This window comes from Myodes glareolus, chromosome X, assembly GCF_982192425.1.
Source record: "Myodes glareolus chromosome X, mMyoGla1.1, whole genome shotgun sequence".
Lineage (NCBI taxonomy): Eukaryota > Metazoa > Chordata > Mammalia > Rodentia > Cricetidae > Myodes > Myodes glareolus.
In genome coordinates, this window is record NC_142053.1 from 80,865,091 (window position 1) to 80,883,353 (window position 18,263).

At 45.3% G+C, this 18,263-nt stretch overlaps 2 protein-coding genes across 2 annotated transcripts; both read right to left on the reverse strand.

Moving 5' to 3' along the window:
- Positions 1-569: 569 nt before the first annotated feature.
- Positions 570-16,203, reverse strand: LOC148117372 (uncharacterized). Its single transcript, XM_087902558.1, has 3 exons — positions 15,827-16,203; positions 8,516-8,715; positions 570-3,211 (listed from the first exon to the last, which is right to left on the reverse strand). The coding sequence occupies exons 1-3, from the start codon at positions 16,201-16,203 to the stop codon at positions 2,868-2,870; spliced, it is 921 nt and encodes a 306-aa protein (XP_087758684.1). The 3' UTR covers positions 570-2,867.
- LOC148117373 (uncharacterized) lies at positions 3,538-8,095 on the reverse strand. The gene is given in 3 exon segments (XM_087903011.1): positions 3,538-3,593; positions 3,596-6,490; positions 6,493-8,095. Coding segments are annotated over 3 exon segments (4,554 nt in total).
- Positions 16,204-18,263: the final 2,060 nt, after the last annotated feature.

Consider the following 18,263-nt stretch of genomic DNA (forward strand, 5'->3'; position numbering starts at 1 on the left):
TTGTTGATTTTCTCCAAGAACCAGCTTTTTGTTTCATTGATTCTTTGGATAGTTTTCTGTGCTTCTGTTTTGTTGATTTCAGCCCTCAGTTTGATTATTTCCAGTCTTCTACTCCTCCTGGGTGAATCAGCTTCTTTTTTTTTTTGAGAGCTTTCAAGTGTGCTGTTAAGTCTCCAATGTGTGCTTTCTCCGTTTTCCTTCATTGGGCACTTAGTGCTATGAACTTTCCTCTTAGCACTGCTTTCATAGTGTCCCATAGGTTTGAGTATGTTGTGTCTTTATTTTCATTAAATTCAAGGAAGACTTTAATTTCTTTCTTTATTTCTTCCTTGACTCAGGGGTGATTTAGTAGTTGACTGTTTGAAAGACCCCCGAAGAGAGTCTTCCTTCTGGAGAGACCCTTCCCAAGGATCAACGAGAACACCGTTGCGGATGCAAACAGCAAGAGGTTTATTTTCAGATACACAGGCGCCTGGGGCAGCAGAGTCTCTCAGAGAACTTGCGCGCCCTCAGGCTGTGGTAAGGGGTTTTTATAAGGGCAGAGAGCAAAAAGCGCGGTTACAGAAGCAGATACCTTGGTTACAGGGATTTCATTGGACAGCTTAATTTAGCCAGGTTAAATTGGGGAGAAATTCCCCCTTGATACATGGACCCCCCGGTTAGGGCTGAGTTGGCCCTTTCATAACTGGCACTTCCCGTTCTTGCCTTGCCTTCACGGCTGACCACAGATATCCTGTTCTGCTACAGACAGTCTGTAATCCTGTTTTGCAATGTATGACTGTCCTCTGTCTGAATTCCCCAAAAGTACAAGCCTTGCATAAAATGGCGTTATTTTTAGCTGCGGCAGCAATTTGAGCAATTTGGGTTGGGGTCCTTCATTCCCCCATATCTCTTGTTAATTGGGGAATGGAATCTTTCATTCCTTTGGAGGGGTTGCAATCAGAAGTCTGAATATATTGGTTCAGTTGGCTGAAATTACAGGGTCAATATGAATGCCTGCATCACTGCCAGTCTGTCTTTTACAAATTGTACCAGCCGGTTTAAAATGCAAGGGCCAAACAAGAAAATTAAAAGAATGACAATCATGGGGCCCATAATTGTGGAGATCAGGGTGGTGAACCAGGGAGACCTGTTGTACCATCCCTCGAACCATCCCTGTTGGGATTCAACTATTTGCTGTCTATTTTTGAGTCTTTCTCTTAGCTTGGCCATACTGTCTCTTACTAATCCAGTATGGTCTGCATAAAAGCAACATTCCTCTTTAAGGGCCGCACATAACCCTCCTTCTTTTAAGAATAGGATATCCAGCCCCCTTCTGTTTTGTAAGACAACCTCCGAGAGGGACGTTAAGGATTTTTCAAGGGCACTTATGGACTCTTCCAAGGCCTGGATGTCCGTATTCATGGCTAGTTGTAGTTGTCTGAATTGTCTGGTCTCAGTTAAAGCTATTGCCCCTGTCCCAATTCCAGCAGCCATTCCCCCTACAGTAATTCCTCCTAGTAAAAGGGCCACAGTTATGGACACCGGTTCCCTACGATATCTGGGCCTCCTTTCGTAGTGGCTGTAAAAGTCTTCAGATGTATGATAAATTACCTTAGGCCATAATTCTATCAAAACACAGTAATCATTAAATTTATAAAGTAATGCGGCTGAAATACATGGTGTTAGCCCGGTGCTACATGCCCAATATGTCCCAGTAGGGGCTACCAAATAATAAAATCCTGTGGAGGTTAATTTATCTATTTTTCTGCATAACCTTTGATGGCTGGGGGGAACAGCCCCTATATAATATCCTTCCCCTGAAACTTCTGATAAGGTCAGTCTATGCCGGGGTATAGAGGTACATTGGGAGGGGGCCTTGGCGTGGTTGGTATAGTTGCCCATGATAGCTATCCCTTCATAATATGGGGGCCCTGAGACCAAACAAAGCCAGCAATCTTGTGTCTTGTCAGGATTAGTGTAATTGAGGGCTAAGTAGGTTCCCTCCATTAGATTTAATAGGCGGTCTCCCGTCCCTTCCTGAATTAAGGCAGCTGTGGGGATGGGAGTTGAGCCATGAGTCCTAGGTGGACTGGGCATAACAGGTGGTGCATTGTGATCAATTGACAGTTCCTTATTTTCCTGTACAGATGGGAGCCATTGATTTGTCGAAACTTGATTAGGGCCGATAGGTATTATGGCTGCTGTCTTTACCTTAAGTTGTATTTTGAATATCACCCCTTTATCTGTCCCTGACATATGCCAGTGGAGCCCCCAGGTATAGCCTTTTTGCCATTCCAGGGCTTGTTTACCCTTGTCAGTAAATGTAATGTTAAGGGGCAGCGAAGTGGTTCCTGCCCTATTTTTAACCCAGCCTCTCTTGACAATAATTTTGTCCCAGGAGGAGGAGGGATTCCAGTAGGCATCCCCAGTGGTTTCGCATGTCCATTGAGCACAAAAATATTGTTCATACCCGCCACAAGCATATGCTTTGTCTCTGCTTCTATCATCCTTTGGACATACATAGAAATCCAATGAAGCTAGCCTGTCTTTAGCCCAATTGTCCCTGCATCCGGGGGAAGTTTGTATAGGCCCTCCTGATGAGCTGACCTCTGTGGCCGCACGCTTAGCGCGTGGCAGGTTGTCCTCAGAGTTGGTAGGGTCCTTGATGGGGACATCCCAGGTGTCTAAACCGGCTGCCAATTGACAAAAATCTGGGGTCAGGGGTGGCCACCAAGTATTGGGGGCATATTGGCCAGTTTTTTTCCAGACCGTCTCGCTGGTCTGGGAGATGACCCGCCAGGTTAATGAGTAGACAGTGTGGGGGCCCTCTCCCTGTGTCCCCATAGGTCCTAGGATTAATAGGAAAAACCCGATCATCTTAAACATTAGTTGCAAACCAGTCTTATCTTTAGGGGATTTTGGGTACGCTGGACCTTCCATTTCTTTTCCTGGTCTGGTGTCTGCTGTCCCGGGCTGGCGGCTTTCACATGTGAAGCATGTATCCAGGCTGCTATCCCGTCGACTTTAAGCGCCATAGGGGTGGTCAATAGTACGGTATAGGGTCCCTTCCAGCGGGGCTCGAGGTTCTTGGTTTGGTGTCTGCGAACCCAGACAGAGTCCCCGATCTGGAACGGGTGGGGGATCGCAGGTCTGTCCAGCTGTTCTTGGTAGGCAGCAGCCAGTGGTTTCCAAACCTCCTTCTGGACAAGCTGGAGTGCCTGTAAGTGGGCTTCAAGAGAAGGGCTGTTAGCATAATCAGCAATAGTATCATCAAAGAAATTAATCATTGGTGGTGGTGCCCCATAGATTATTTCAAATGGGGTTAATCCATGGGGGCCTGGAGTGTTCCGGACCCTGTATAAGGCCAGGGGCAGTAGGAGTACCCAGTCTCTAGAGCCAGTTGCGAGCGTCAATTTGGACAAAGTCTCCTTTATTGTTCTATTTGTACGTTCTACCTGACCTGAGCTCTGGGGTCTATAAGCACAATGTAATTTCCAATTAATCCCCAATAGCTTAGCCACCAGCTGACTTACCTGGGAGACGAAAGCAGGCCCATTATCTGACCCCAATACTTGGGGCATCCCATATCTGGGGAAGATCTCTTCCAGCAATTTCTTGGTGACTATTTTGGCTGTCTCATGTTTGGTGGGGAAAGCTTCCACCCATCCGGAAAAGGTATCTATGAATACTATCAAGTATTTATAGCCATATAGTCCTGGCTTTATTTCTGTAAAGTCAATTTCCCAGTGAATACCTGGTCGGTGTCCTCGTATGCGGACTCCGATTCCAACCTTTGCCCTTCCGGCATTTACCTGTGCACAGGCCTTGCAAGAATCGGTTACTTGTTGTAAGATGGCATCCTTTCCGAGCAGGTGGTAAATGTTTTCTTCCCTATCCAAGAGAGCTTTCATTTTTCGGCGACTGAGGTGGGTCAATTTATGCAGGTAGGATATTAATTCAAAAGTTTGTCCGATGGGCATTATTGGCTTTCCTGCATAGACCCAGCGTCCTTTTGTGGAGTCAAAGGATGCCCCCAAGGTTTTTAGTAAATCAGTGTCCTCCTTAGTGTATCGGAACAGGCCATGGCTTGGAGTTTCAGGGGAGGCTTCTGCCTCTGGTTGGAGGGGAAAGGCTTGGGAGGCCATCGAGGTCAGGCCTTTTGCAGCCTCCCGGGCCGCTGTATCCGCTAGTCTATTTCCCCTTGCCTCTGGGGCATCTCCTTTTTGATGCCCCGAGCAATGAATGATGCTCAGTTTTTGGGGCAAAAATAAGGCCTTAAGTAAGGCCAAAATCTCAGCTTTGTTTTTAATTTCCCTCCCCTCTGAGGTGAGCAGTCCCCTTCTTCGATAGATTTCCCCATGAATATGGGCAGTGGCGAAAGCATATCGGCTGTCTGTATAGACATTTAGTCTCTTGTCTTTCGCCATCTGGAGTGCCTGGGTCAAAGCAATAAGTTCAGCCCTTTGAGCTGAGGTCCCTGGTGGGAGGGCCTCTGCCCAAATTACCTCGGTTTCGGTGGTCACCGCCGCCCCAGCCTTTCTGGCTCCATCCTCCATGAAGCTGCTCCCGTCTGTGTACCAGGTGAAGTCCGCATCTGAGAGGGGCTGGTCCATGAGGTCTGGCCTGGTTCCATGCGCTTCCGCCAGGATCTGCAGACAGTCGTGTTGGTCTGGTCCTTCCGGCAGTGGAAGCAGGGTGGCGGGGTTTAGTGCCAATGTTGGGCCGAACCGCACTCGGTCAGTGTCTAGGAGCATTGCCTGATAGTGAGTCATGCATGCGTTGGACAGCCAGCGGTCCGGAGGCTGTTTAATCAGAGCCTCTACCGCATGGGGTGCCAGGATAGTCAGTGGCTGTCCCAAGGTCAGTTTACCAGCGTCCTTCGTTAGGACCGCTATGGCTGCCACCATGCGGAGACAAGGGGGCCATCCTGAGGCCACAGGGTCCAACTTTTTGGAGAGGTATGCTATAGGCCGTCTCCAGGGTCCCAGTCTTTGGACTAGGACTCCTTTGGCGTAGCCCCGACTCTCATCCACAAACAATTCGAACGGTTTGGTCAGGTCTGGGAGGCCCAAAGCCGGTGAGGCCAACAAAGTTTTCTTAATGTTCATATAGGCTTCTTGTTGGGCCTCCCCCCAGGTAAAGAGTGTCCCTTGTTTGGTAAGCGGGTAAAGGGGGGCTGCTAATTCTGCAAACCCGGGGATCCAAAGGCGACAGTATCCAGCGGTCCCCAGGAATTCCCGCAGCTGACGGGGTCCCTTGGGGACGGGGATGTTCAGGATGGCCTGTTTACGTGCCTCAGTCAGCCATCTCTGTCCCTCCTGGAGTCGATACCCTAGGTATATGCCTTGTTATTGACAAATCTGGGCTTTCTTTGCAGAGGCCCGATAATCAAGAGTTCCTAAGGTTCTTAGTAAAGCAGAGGTCCCCTCCCTGCATTCAGCTTCTGTTTTTGCTGCCAACAATAAGTCATCAACATATTGTAGCAGGATCAAGTCCGGGTGCTGAATTCTGAAGTCAGCCAGATCCCTGTGTAGGGCCTCATCAAAGAGGGTGGGGCTGTTTTTAAACCCCTGTGGGAGCCTGGTCCATGTCAATTGCCCAGAAAGCCCCATTTCTGGGTCCTTCCATTCGAAGGCAAAGATGGGCTGGCTACCTGGGTGTAATCTTAAGCAAAAGAAAGCATCCTTGAGATCCAGTACCGTGTACCAGCTATGGGAGGGTGGAAGTCCACTCAGTAGATTGTAGGGGTTGGGGACCGTGGGGTGAATGTCTTCCACCCGCCTATTGACCTCTCTCAAGTCCTGCACCGGCCGATAATCGCCCGTGCCGGGTTTCTTGACAGGGAGGAGAGGGGTGTTCCATGGTGACCGGCAAGGAATCAGAACCCCTTGATCCAGGAGTCTCTTAATGTGTGACCTAATTCCTTGGTAGGCTTCTTGGGACATGGGATATTGCTTAATTGACATGGGAGTAGCCGTGGTCTTTAAAGCGATGATCAAAGGGGGTTGCCGAATTGCCAAGCCCATGCCCCCGGTTTCGGCCCAAGCCTGGGGAAATTCTTTTAGCCAAAACGTGGTGGTCAATTTTTGGGGTTCCTCATGTTCTCCTGGCTCATATAGCTTGTATTCATCTTCCAAATTGAGGGTTAGAACATGGAGGGGCTCCCCTTGGGGGCCTGTAACGTGAGCCCCTGCTTCCTCAAAATGTATTTGTGCTCTCAATTTAGTGAGAAGATCTCTGCCCAATAGCGGGTAGGGGCAATCAGGCACATGCAAAAAGGAATGAGTCACCTTACCAGTAGCCAGTAGCACTTTCCGGTCCGTAGTCCATCAGTAACGTTTTCCTCCGGTGGCTCCCTGGACCCAAGCTGACCGGTCACTCAGTGGCCCCGTAGGCTGGGTCAACACTGAGTGTTGAGCGCCGGTGTCCATGAGGAAGGTGACTGGATGTCCCCCAACATCAAGGGTTATCCTGGGTTCAGGGGGGTCTCCTGACCCCGACTTCCCTAGTCTTCTTCCAGGGACAAGAGGGAGGCCTGAGGCCGGGGTTTGTGGGGTCCTTTAGGGCACTTTGGGCAATCTCTGGCCCAATGGCCTTTTTCTTTGCAATATGCGCATTGATCGTGGTCCAATCTGGGCCCCTTTTTGTCTCCCTCCTGTCTATCCTGCCGCTGTCCTGAGACTACGGTGGCTAGCAACTTGCTCATTTCCTTATTCCTTTTACGGTCCCTAATATCTTCTCTTTTCTCTGCTTCCTTTCTAAGTCTCTCGTCTCTCTCTTCCTGAGTCTCCCTCTTGTTAAATATCCGCTCTGCTTCCTTAAGTAAATCCTGCAAGGTACTTTCCTTGAGGTTGTCCATCCTTTCTAATTTCTTTCTAATATCTGGTGCTGATTGCCAAATAAAAGACATGGCAAGGTTACATCCAGGATCCTCGGGATCATAGGGAGTATATATACGGTAAGCTTCCTTGAGTCGCTCTAGGAAGGCGGAGGGGGACTCCTCAAGACCCTGAATGACCTGCTTTACCTGAGCCAAATTGGTGGATCGTCTGGCAGCCCCATGGAGACCCGCTATGAGCAACTGGCGATAGAGACGTAGGTGGTTCCTACCTTCAAGTGTGGTGAAATCCCAATTTTGGCGTTCCAAGGGGAAAGCAGCATCGATTTCATTCGGCAGCTGCGTGGGGCGGCCATTGTCACCTGGCACCCTCTTACGAGCCTCCAGAAAGACTCGCTGCTTTTCCTCGCTGGTTAATAAAGCCTGTAATAATTGCTGGCAATCATCCCAGGTGGGCTGGTGAGTAACCAAAATAGATTCAATAAGAGAGGTTAGCATGGTGGGGTCCTTGGAAAAAGGAGGGTTATTATGTTTCCAGTTATAAAGATCGGAGGCTGAGAATGGCCAGTATTGAGGTTGGCCATTTGGCCCTATCCGGAGGGGGAAAGCCTGTGAGGTGGAATCTGGGGGAGGTTCCCGGCGTCCGTGCAGTCGTCCAGCCATTGGGGACGTGGCTGGGGGTGCGGGGTCCGGGGATGTGGCTGGGGGTGCGGGGTCCGGGGCCGCCGCAGTCGGGGCAGCTTCCTCTGGTGGAGCGGGTCCTTGGTATGGCGGGGGTTGTTCATCCAATAGGTCTATTAATAATTCATCTCCAGGAGGCAGGACCGTCCTTGCCATTGGGGTCCTTTTGTTTTTCCCTCCAGGCTGCAAAGGCTTGGTGTGAACCGGGAAAAGAGAAGATTGAGTATGTGGTTTAACCGGGGTTGGGAGGAGGGGAGGAGGAAGGGTAGGGGCAGAAGGTTCTTTCAAGAATGGCTTAGGGAGAACAAAAGGTTTGACCCAAGGAGGTGGGTCGTAGGCCAAGGCTTCCCAGGTCACAATGTAGGCCACCTGATCGGGGTGCCCATGTGGGCCTGGGTTCATCACCTTGGCTTTTACCTGTAAAATAACATCAAGGTTAAAGGTTCCATCTCGTGGCCAGCCGACGTTGAAAGTTGGCCATTCAGAGGAATAGAAAATGATCCATTTCTTTTTATGGACCTCCACGGACTGGTTATTAGCCGTGTCCTGAACATCTCTCCAGTGCTGTAAGGTGAGACTCAAGGGGGTAGTCATGGATTGCCCCATAATTTCCAATGAAATTGCCGTAGACGTGAAACAGACAAAAAGGACGCAGAGACAAACACAGACAATTTTCGAAGCGCGGCTCTGGCGCAAAACCGAAAGCAAAAACTCAGATGGAGACGTAGATGAGGGTCCGGATCCCTTGCCTCCCAGAAGGATCACGTACCCCTCAGACAAAGGTGGGGCTCCGAAGAGTCCGATCCGGGGTACGGATTCCGACAGATGGGCCCTGGAATATCGGGCCTCAGACACCCTTGGAACGTCTTCCAGGGTTGCGGGGGAGAAGTCCGAGTTCGTCAACTCCTTCTCTGTCCCGCCAAATACAAGACACCCAGCTGAGGTATACAGAACGCAGCACAGTCGACAAACAGACAATCAGACGTGACAAAAATAAAAGGCTGGCCAGCTTACCTCCCGAAGGTGGGTCGGTGGTCCCTGGGTGGGGGTCTCCAGATCCCCGTACGGGCCACCAAATGAAAGACCCCCGAAGAGAGTCTTCCTTCTGGAGAGACCCTTCCCAAGGATCAACGAGAACACCGTTGCGGATGCAAACAGCAAGAGGTTTATTTTCAGATACACAGGCGCCTGGGGCAGCAGAGTCTCTCAGAGAACTTGCGCGCCCTCAGGCTGTGGTAAGGGGTTTTTATAAGGGCAGAGAGCAAAAAGCGCGGTTACAGAAGCAGATGCCTTGGTTACAGGGATTTCATTGGACAGCTTAATTTAGCCAGGTTAAATTGGGGAGAAATTCCCCCTTGATACATGGACCCCCCGGTTAGGGCTGAGTTGGCCCTTTCATAACTGGCACTTCCCGTTCTTGCCTTGCCTTCACGGCTGACCACAGATATCCTGTTCTGCTACAGACAGTCTGTAATCCTGTTTTGCAATGTATGACTGTCCTCTGTCTGAATTCCCCAAAAGTACAAGCCTTGCATAAAATGGCGTTATTTTTAGCTGCGGCAGCAATTTGAGCAATTTGGGTTGGGGTCCTTCATGTTCAACTTCCATGAGTTTGTTGGCTTCCTGGGGATAGCACTGTTGTTGAATTCTAACTTTAATCCATGGTGATCTGACAAGACACAGGTGGTTATTAATATTTTTTTTGTATCTGTGGAAGTTTACTTTGTTACCGAGTATGTGGTCAATTTTCGAGAAGGTTCCATGAGCTGCAGAGAAGAAGGTATATTCTTTCTTATTTGGGTGGAATGTTCTATAGATGTCTGTTAAGTCCATTTGATTCAATACCTCCAATAATTCTCTTATTTCTCTGTTAGGTTTCTGTCTGATTGACCTGTCCATTGGTGAGAAAGGTGTGTTGAAATCTCCTACTATTAGTGTGTGTGGTTTAATGATTGCCTTGAGTTCTAGAAGTGTTTCTTTTACATACGTGGGTGCCTTTATATTAGGGGCATAGATATTCACGATTGAGACTTCTTCCTGATGAATTGTTCCTGTTATGAGTATGAAATGTCCATCTCCATCTCTTCTGATTGATTTTAGTTTGAAGTCGATTTTGTTAGATATTAGAAAAGCCACACCTGCTTGTTTCTTAGGTCCGTTTGCTTGGAAAACCTTTTCCCAACCCTTTACTCTGAGTAGGTGTCTGTCTTTGTGGTTGAGGTGTGTTTCTTGTAAACAGCAGAATGTTGGATCCTGTTTTTGTATCCATTCTCTAAGTCTGTGCCTTTTTATAGGTGAGTTGAGTCCATTGATATTAAGTGATATTAATGACCAATGGTTGTTGACTCCGGTTATTTATTTATTTATTTTTGGGTAGTAGAGTGTATGTGTTTCCCTTCTTTGAGTTGTGCTTGTGAAGGGTCGCTAGCTGTCTGAGTTATTGTAGGCAGTGCTGGGAATGTTGGATTCTTTGGATTGTGATTTTCCTTCTAGTACTCTCTGTAAGGCTGGATTTGTAGCTACGTATTGTTTAAATTTGTTTTTATCCTGGAATTTTTTGTTTTCTCCGTAGATAGTGAATGATAGCTTGGCTGGGTATAGTAGTCTGGGCTTGCATCCATGGCTCTTAGTTCTGCAGTACCTCTATCCAGGACCTTCTGGCTTTCATGGTTTCCATAAAGAAGTCTGGTGTAAGTCTGATAGGTTTACCTTTATAAGTTACTTGACCTTTTTCCTTTGCAGCTCTTAATATTCTTTCTTTAATCTGAATGCTTTGTGTTTTGATTACTATATGGCGAGTGGATGTTTTGTTTTTTGATCCAGTCTATTTGGTGTTCTGTATGCTTCTTGAACCTTCATAGGAATATCGTTCTTTAGGTTGGGAAAGTTTTCTTCTATAATTTTGTTGAATATATTTTCTGGACCTTTGATCTGCAATTCTTCCCCTTCTTCTACCCCTATTATTCTTCGATTTGTTTTTTTTTTATGTCCCATATTTCCTGAATGTTTTGTGATAAGAATTTGTTGGATTTGCTGTTTTCTTTGGTCAGAACGTTTATTTTCTCTATGGTGTCTTCATAATCTGATATTCGTTATTCTATCTCTTGTATTCTATTGGTTATGCTTGTTCCTGAAGTCTCTGTTTGTTTACCTAGATTTTCCATATCCAGCCGGCCCTCGGTTTTTGTTTTCTTCATTGCCTCCATTTCAGTTTTCAATTCTTGAACTGTTTCCATTACCTGTTTAATTGTTGTTTCTTGGTTTCCCAGTGTGTCGTTTACGAATTTACTCATTTCTTCAAACTTTTTGTTATACTTCTCTTCCATTTCTTTACCCATTTCTTCCATCTTTTTGTTATATTTCTCTTCCATTTATTTAAGTGGGTTATTCATACCCTGTTTAAGGGACTCTATTGCTTTCATAATGACACTGTTTTCCACTGCTTCCAGAATAGGGTGTTCAAGTCCTTCTGTAGTAAGATCGCTTGGATCTGGTGTTTTCATGTTGTTTTTCAGATTGTTGGAGAAATTCTTGCCTTGGCACCTGCCCATCTCTTCCTTCAGATGCTCTTCAATGACTCTTCCCTCTGCTGGATCTTCTACTACAGGATCAGTACCCCTTGCTGGCCAGGAATCTCCCTGACTGCTGTCCTACCTTGGTGCAGGCAGGCTATTAAAACAAAGGAACTCCCTCCTGCCCAGTTGCACTCACCGCCCTGTCCCAGTACCCACTCAGGCTGTGCTCGGGGATTTTAGGCACCAAAAAAGGGATGGAGGAAGGGAAGGGGTTCCTGGCTGAGAGCTGGGATGGAATAGGAAGAGAGAGTGCTTAGCTGGGGGAAGCCTCCCCTTACAAATACCCAGGGAGATAAGGGTGGCGGGGAAATTTTGTGTTCCCTTGCTGGGCTTCTGTGGCGGGTCAGGAGCACACTTACCCCTCCATTGTATCTTCTGGTACAGGATCAGTGCCCCTTGCTGGCCAGAAATCTCCCTGCCTGCAGTCCTACCTTGCTGCAGGCAGGCTATTAAAACAAAGGAACTCCCTCCTCCTGACATACCATTATCAAAAGCAAGAAACTTTTCAGAACTATCTTACCCTGTCTTGGCAGGGTATGACAGTCTTGTTTTATCCATTTACAGATACTCTGTATCTCTGTCAGTGGTCGAGGTTTGGGCTTTTCTTTGCCCAAACGCCAGTTCTGCCAAGAAGAAAGGCTCCAGGTGGAGTGTCTTTGGTGCTCAACTTTCTCTCGGGAGTAGATCGGTGTTGACAGGAGTGATTGTGTCTCACTACCACGGAACTATAGGTTAGATCAAAGGCCATTTTTTACAGCTCTTTGAAGAGGTTGAAGATTATACTATCTATACTGAATATAATCTCTATGTATCTAAAGAACCTGATTAGCCTAAATATAAATATAACAAACATAGATGACTATTGATTCTCAATACCTATCTAACTTAAAGACTAAGGCAATAAACAACTGTGCAATAAATAAGAACAATGACCTTCAAATGTAAACAATGTATTAGTATCTTGATCAGAGGTAGTAGTATACACTGCAATATGGTAAATCTGTATGTCAATACATAAACAATGTTTCAAACAGAGGTAGAAGCATACATGCATACAATATTCAATATATTTAACTTTGTATTGACAGACAAGAATCGATACCAATATAATTGTCTAAAAACAATAACTCATATTACCAATCTATTATCACATCACCAATTATCCCTCTTTTTTTAAGAACACCCCTAAGCCTATAAAATTCCTCCCCATCCCTCAACCATATACCAATTATAACCAACTCCTAAATGATGTCCTTAAACCTGAGGGCAACTTTGCTGGGAGAGGTGATGTTGTCCTCTAAAATTGCTTCCAGCTGTCATGGGGGTGACGTTCTTCTTAGGGGGTCCTATGAAAGTAAATGATGGTTAAATTCCAAGATTAATATTTGGTCTGTTAAAATTGCAAATAGTCTCTGAGACTTTGGGTACTTTGTGAAGGTCTGAACAGAATGTTGTAAAAGATGTGCACCATTTCAGCTAACCAAGTCGGAACCGTCTTGTGCAGCTGGTACCCGAAACAGGTCTTGCAGTAGCGCTATCAGCATCATGACATCATATTAACCAGGTGGAGTTGTTGTTGTGGGGCTCCATCATCTTCCTGGAAACTTCAAAGATTACTGCAGGAAAAGTCATTGTTCATTGTGAAAAACTTAAGCATTATCTATATAGATATATACAGACATATATATCCAATGAAAGATATGATAAAGACAAAAACAGATAAGAGGAAAGGCAAAGAAAGTTTATAAATTACTATTATTTTTTCTTTTTCTTTTTTCTGTCCCATATCATGGCTCTTGACATGAGACAGAAAGTTCAGGTTTTCTCTTAACGGGCTTGGAATTGGAGAGGGACTGAGCCAGAGTCCAACTCTAATACCAGCTCTATATATTTATAAACATAAGTACATTCATAGATATGAATATGTTTAGCATAATTTTACTTACAGAACCTATTTGATTGTCTTGTTGATCCTTATTGGGTGGAAATTGTTTTCATCTGTCAGTATTCAAACATCCAGCGTCCATTGAATTTTTTGAAGATGAGTGTTTTCCTACAGAGATAAGAACAGAATCCTGCCCCCATCCTATATATTTTTCTTACCACCTGCATGATTATCATCATTGCGGATGAATTGTCATTTTTCCTTTCTAAGAGGCTCCTCCTCTTCAAACCAAATCTTTATTAATTTTGATGGTATCTACAATTTTTCTTCTCCTGTGGAAACAAGAGCAAAACCCCTTCCCCAATGCAGCACATCTCCTGGCTTCCATTGCGAGGTAAAACTATTTTTACATCTTTAAACATAGTCTTTCTAAGGTATCTATGTTTGAATCAGATAGCAGAATATCATTCATGTAATGGTAAATTATAAACTTAGAGAATTGCTCACGTATTATTTCCAATGGCTGACTTACAATGTATTGACACAGGCTGGGGTGATTGAGCATTCCCTGTGGGAGCATAGTCCACTGGTACCTCCTAGTAGCCTGAGAATTATTATAAGTAGGCACTGTGAAGGCAAACTTTTCTCTATTCTTTTTCTTGTAAAGGTATAGTGAAGAAACAATCCTTTAAATCAATAACTATGGTAGGCCATCCCTTTGGTAACAGAGAGGGCAGAGGAATTCCAGGTTGCAGAGGGCCCATACGTTGAATAACCTTGTTGATAGCTCTAAGATCTGTCACCATTCTCCATTTACCAGATTTTTTTCTTAACAACAAATACAGGAGAATTCTAAGGCTTGTAGATTCTTCTATATGTCGAGCATCTAATTGCTCTCATACCAGCTGTTCTAAAGCCTGCAACTTTTTCTCAGCTAAAGGCCATTGCTTGATCCATATTGGCTTCTCAGTCAACCATTTTAGAGGCAGGGCTGTTGGTACATCTGAAGGGTCATCAATTGCTTTGTGTTCTTGTATAGCCCGAATGACCAGTGTTCGTCGTCTGTAATATCTTCTAATATTTTCCTCACAAATATAAGCTTTAGAAGCAGCAGGATTGTTAATCTGGGTATTCTATTGCTGCAATAGGTCACGATCCCATAAATTCACTGCAATATTGGCTATATATGGCCTTAGTTTTCCTATTTGCCCTTCTGGCCCTAGGCATTCGACCCATCTCATGCTTTGTTTTACCTGAGATAGGGTTCCAATTCCCATGAACTGAACATCTACCTCCTGAAGAGACCAATTCGGATGCCAAGATTCTGGAGTAATGATACTTACATCTGCACCTGTGTCCAGTAAGCCAGTAATAAAAATGCCATTTATACACACTCTTAGCTTTGGTCTTTGTTCATTTATAGAATTTTGCCAGAATATACATTTCCTCTGTTCCATCAGATTTCTTGACTCATTCTCCACATTTATCTTATCATTCAGACTGTTATTGCTTTTGACAGCAGACATGGGACCTTCTAATTTTCCTGATGAGACACGTTCTCCACAGTATCTGGAAATGACTGGACCACATTCATCTTGGGGGCCTGCGAGAGGCCCCCTATGGCTTTTCCTGATGGTATTGGGTTGCCTTGTCTACCTCTTGTTGACCTACATTCATTTGTCCGGCGTCTGCCTTTGCCACATCTCCTACATAAACCTGAAGGCTGAGTCCTCCTGTTCCTGTTATTCCCAGAAGAGGCATTGTTCCTGGAAATCTGTTGTCTACAATCCATTCTCATATGTCCCATTCTACCACAATTAAAACATTTGGTATCTTGGTGTCTTCTCTTACCATTGGAAATTACTTCTCCTACCCATGCTTCAGTGCCATAGTCAAATGTCTCGACATTCATTGTATGCAAGACCCCTTCTGCTGATTTGATCTTTAAAGGCCCCAGGATCCTTTTTCACTTTACATTGGCATTCTCATAAGCCAAAGATTCAATTATTATACATCTGGCTTCTGGGTCAGTTATTCCTATTTGTACGGCCCTAGTTAGTCTTTGCAAAAAGTCACTAAAGGGTTCTCTCTGACCCTGTTTAACCCTGAGATTAACCCACTCTCTGTCCTGGGTCCTGAACCCTGTCCCAAGCCTTTAAAGCTGCTGTGGCACACATGGATAGGATGTGGTCATCACAAAGAGCTTGGTCCTGGGGATCAGAGTAAAGTCTGTCACCTAGAATTTGATTTACGGAAATCTCAGTTCCTTTTGCTCTTTCCTGTTGCTCTAAAATTCTAGCCTCCTCTTTGAGAAGGCATCTCCAATGCAATTGTGGGCCACTTTCTAGGACATCTGAGGTTAACTGAGCCCAATTGTAAGATATGGCTTTGTTACTGAAGGCCCAGGTTTTGACCATCTCTCTAACAAAGGACGAGTGTAGTCCGTAATTCACAATTGCTTGTTCAATTTCTTTTAAATCACTCAAATGTACCGACTCCCATGTATATTCCTTGACAACCTTAGGGTATTTGGAGTCAGCTACCTTTTCTGATGTTATTACTGGAAAAGCAGGTAGAACTCTGGGGAAGCTATCCCGGAGAATTTTATGTACCGACGAAGTTAAATTTTGCCTTCCTATCTTTTGCTCCTGGTTATCGATAATTTCCTCAATCTTTTCAAATCTGTTTACCATTGCCTTCTGCAAGGTCTGAATCTCCTGTCCAGTATTATGCTCTAATATCCTCATTGAGGATTCCAAGGTATGAAGTCTGTCCATTAGAGATAATATCTCATCCTTGGACATAATCCTCATGGCATGTATATTACCTTCTTGGAGGGACATTCTATCAGTCAATCTGTCATACCTCGTTGACAAAGTCCAATTAATACATTCAGCAGTTCGAATCCTCTCGAATAATGTTTCAGCACCCACTGTCATAGACTGGATTTTATGTGCCAAATCAGCCATTTCCTTCCCCAGAGCACCAAATCTCTCCTTAAATGAATTACTATTAGACTGTACCTTTTCCAAAATTAGCTCAATTGACCGAGTCATATTAAACAAAGATCTAGTCTCCTCCTTGAGAACTCCCGTCTCTTTCTTGAGGAGGTTGGTATCAGTCTGAATTGTTTTTGAAATTACCTCAGCCGACTGAAAATTGTCAGTCAAGATGGCCGTGCCCTTCCTTAGATTTTCAACTTCTTTTCTAAGAATCTTGGATTCAGTCTGAAAAGACTGCATCAATTTACTGCATCAATTTCCTATTGTCAAACCATGTTATGAAAAAAACTACAGAATACAAGAAAAAAGGTGAATGCTAGAAATAGCCATTTAAGAGGGATATCATAAGCGTCTTGTAAAACCTCACCCATGGTGTAAGTGAAAAGGCTCTGGAAACCTTGAATGGTTATATTGTCTGACATATTGCCCTTTTTAAATCTTACCTGTGATTCAAGTAGCAGGAGGAGGTGCAATAACCGTTGCCTGCCAGTAGGTGGCGGGGTGCACCTGAATCCACAAGCTTGATTTTAGATGGCTGAATGAAAACGAAAAATAAATCTGAAAGATATACTCAAACCAAGAAGTTAAATTCACAGACCATGTGCTGTGTGAATTTCTTGGCCACACTAGACAGATCTCCTGCTCCAATAGCTGCAGAGCCGGAAAAACGCAAAGGAATGGCCTTTTCCCGGCGGCACAAGCGACCGGAGCGAGTGGCGTGTGGCAGGGAGTGGGGCTGGAACTGCAGGGGCAAATCTGGGAGCTGGAAAGGTGGCTGTGAATCTGATGCAAGCCGAAGTGGGCAACGGCTGGGTGCACAGAGCGGGGGCATGCAAAGATGCGGGTATCTATGCCCAAATGAATTCAGCACGGCCCCAACTGGCCAGAGCCTTAAAGGGCTCAAAAAGCCTCACGTGGCGCCAAGTATAAGTGAACGCGTATTTGATCAGTATATCGGTATGCTAAAATAACCAAACCAGCTCAAAACAACATATATAATTTAATAATTGAAAAATGGGGAAACTCACACTACCAGAGAACGTCCGAAGTCCAAATGGGTCAGGTGAGCACCGTGCAGAGGGCGCGCGCACCTATCTCCCCCGTTAATCTACCTGGGCTCCAGGCGGCCACACCATAGCCAGATGTGATTGGCTGAGCTTCCCCATCAAAAACCCAGCAACATCACTCTTGTACATATACCCAGAGGATGCTCAATCATACCACAAGGCATTTGATCAACTATGCTCATAGCAGCATTATTCATAATAATCAGAACCTGAAAATAATCTAGATGTCTCTCACCCAAAGAATGGATAAAGAAAGTGTGGTACATATACACAAAGGAGTATTATTGAGCTGAACAAAACCCAACGACATCGTGAAATTTGCAGACAAATGGATGGAACTAGAAAAAAATCATCCTGAGTGAGGTAACCCAGACACAGAAAGACAAACATGCTATATATCCACTCATAAGGTGGATAGCAGATGTAAAGCAAAGATAACTGACAACAAGCCATAGCTCCAGAGAAGCTAGGTAACAAGGAAGACTATAATAGAGAGATGCATGGATGGGGGGTGGGGGGTGGAAGTAAGGGGAGATGGTTAGAGAGAAGGGAGAGGGGGAGGATTGGGGATGGCTTTGGGGAATGGGATGGAGGAAGGGAGGAAGGATGGATATGGGAGCAGGGAAGTATATATCTCAACTAAGGGAGCCATTTTAGGGTTTGCAAGAGACTTGATTCTAGAGGGGTTCCCAGGCCCAAGGAGAGGTCCCCAGATTGTTCCCTGGGCAGCAGAGAAGAGGGTGCCTGAACTGGCCTTGGCCCATAACCATACTGATGAATATTTTGCATATCACCATCTAGCGATGGATGGAGATAGAGACAGAGACACATATTGGAACACTGGACTTAACTCCCTAGGTCCAAATGAGAAGCAGAAGGAGGGAGAACGTGAGCAAGAAAGGCAGGACCAGAGGGAACTTTCATCTGACGATGGATGGAGATAGAGACGGAGACCCACATTGGAGCACTAGACTGAGACCCCAAGGTCCAAATGAGGAGCAGAAGAAGGGAGACCATGAAAAAGGAAATCAGGACCGCGAGGGGTGCCAAAACAACAGTGAAAATCAGAAAAGGGAGTTTTAGGCTATATGGACACATTAGGAAGAAAAATAAAGAAATCCCATTGCTACTCAAATTCTGTCTTTGAACTCCTGACAGTTTAGGTTTAAGTTCAGAAACAGAGTGTTGTGTGACAGTTACTCTTTTGACTTTTTGGAGGGAGGCACACCAGCC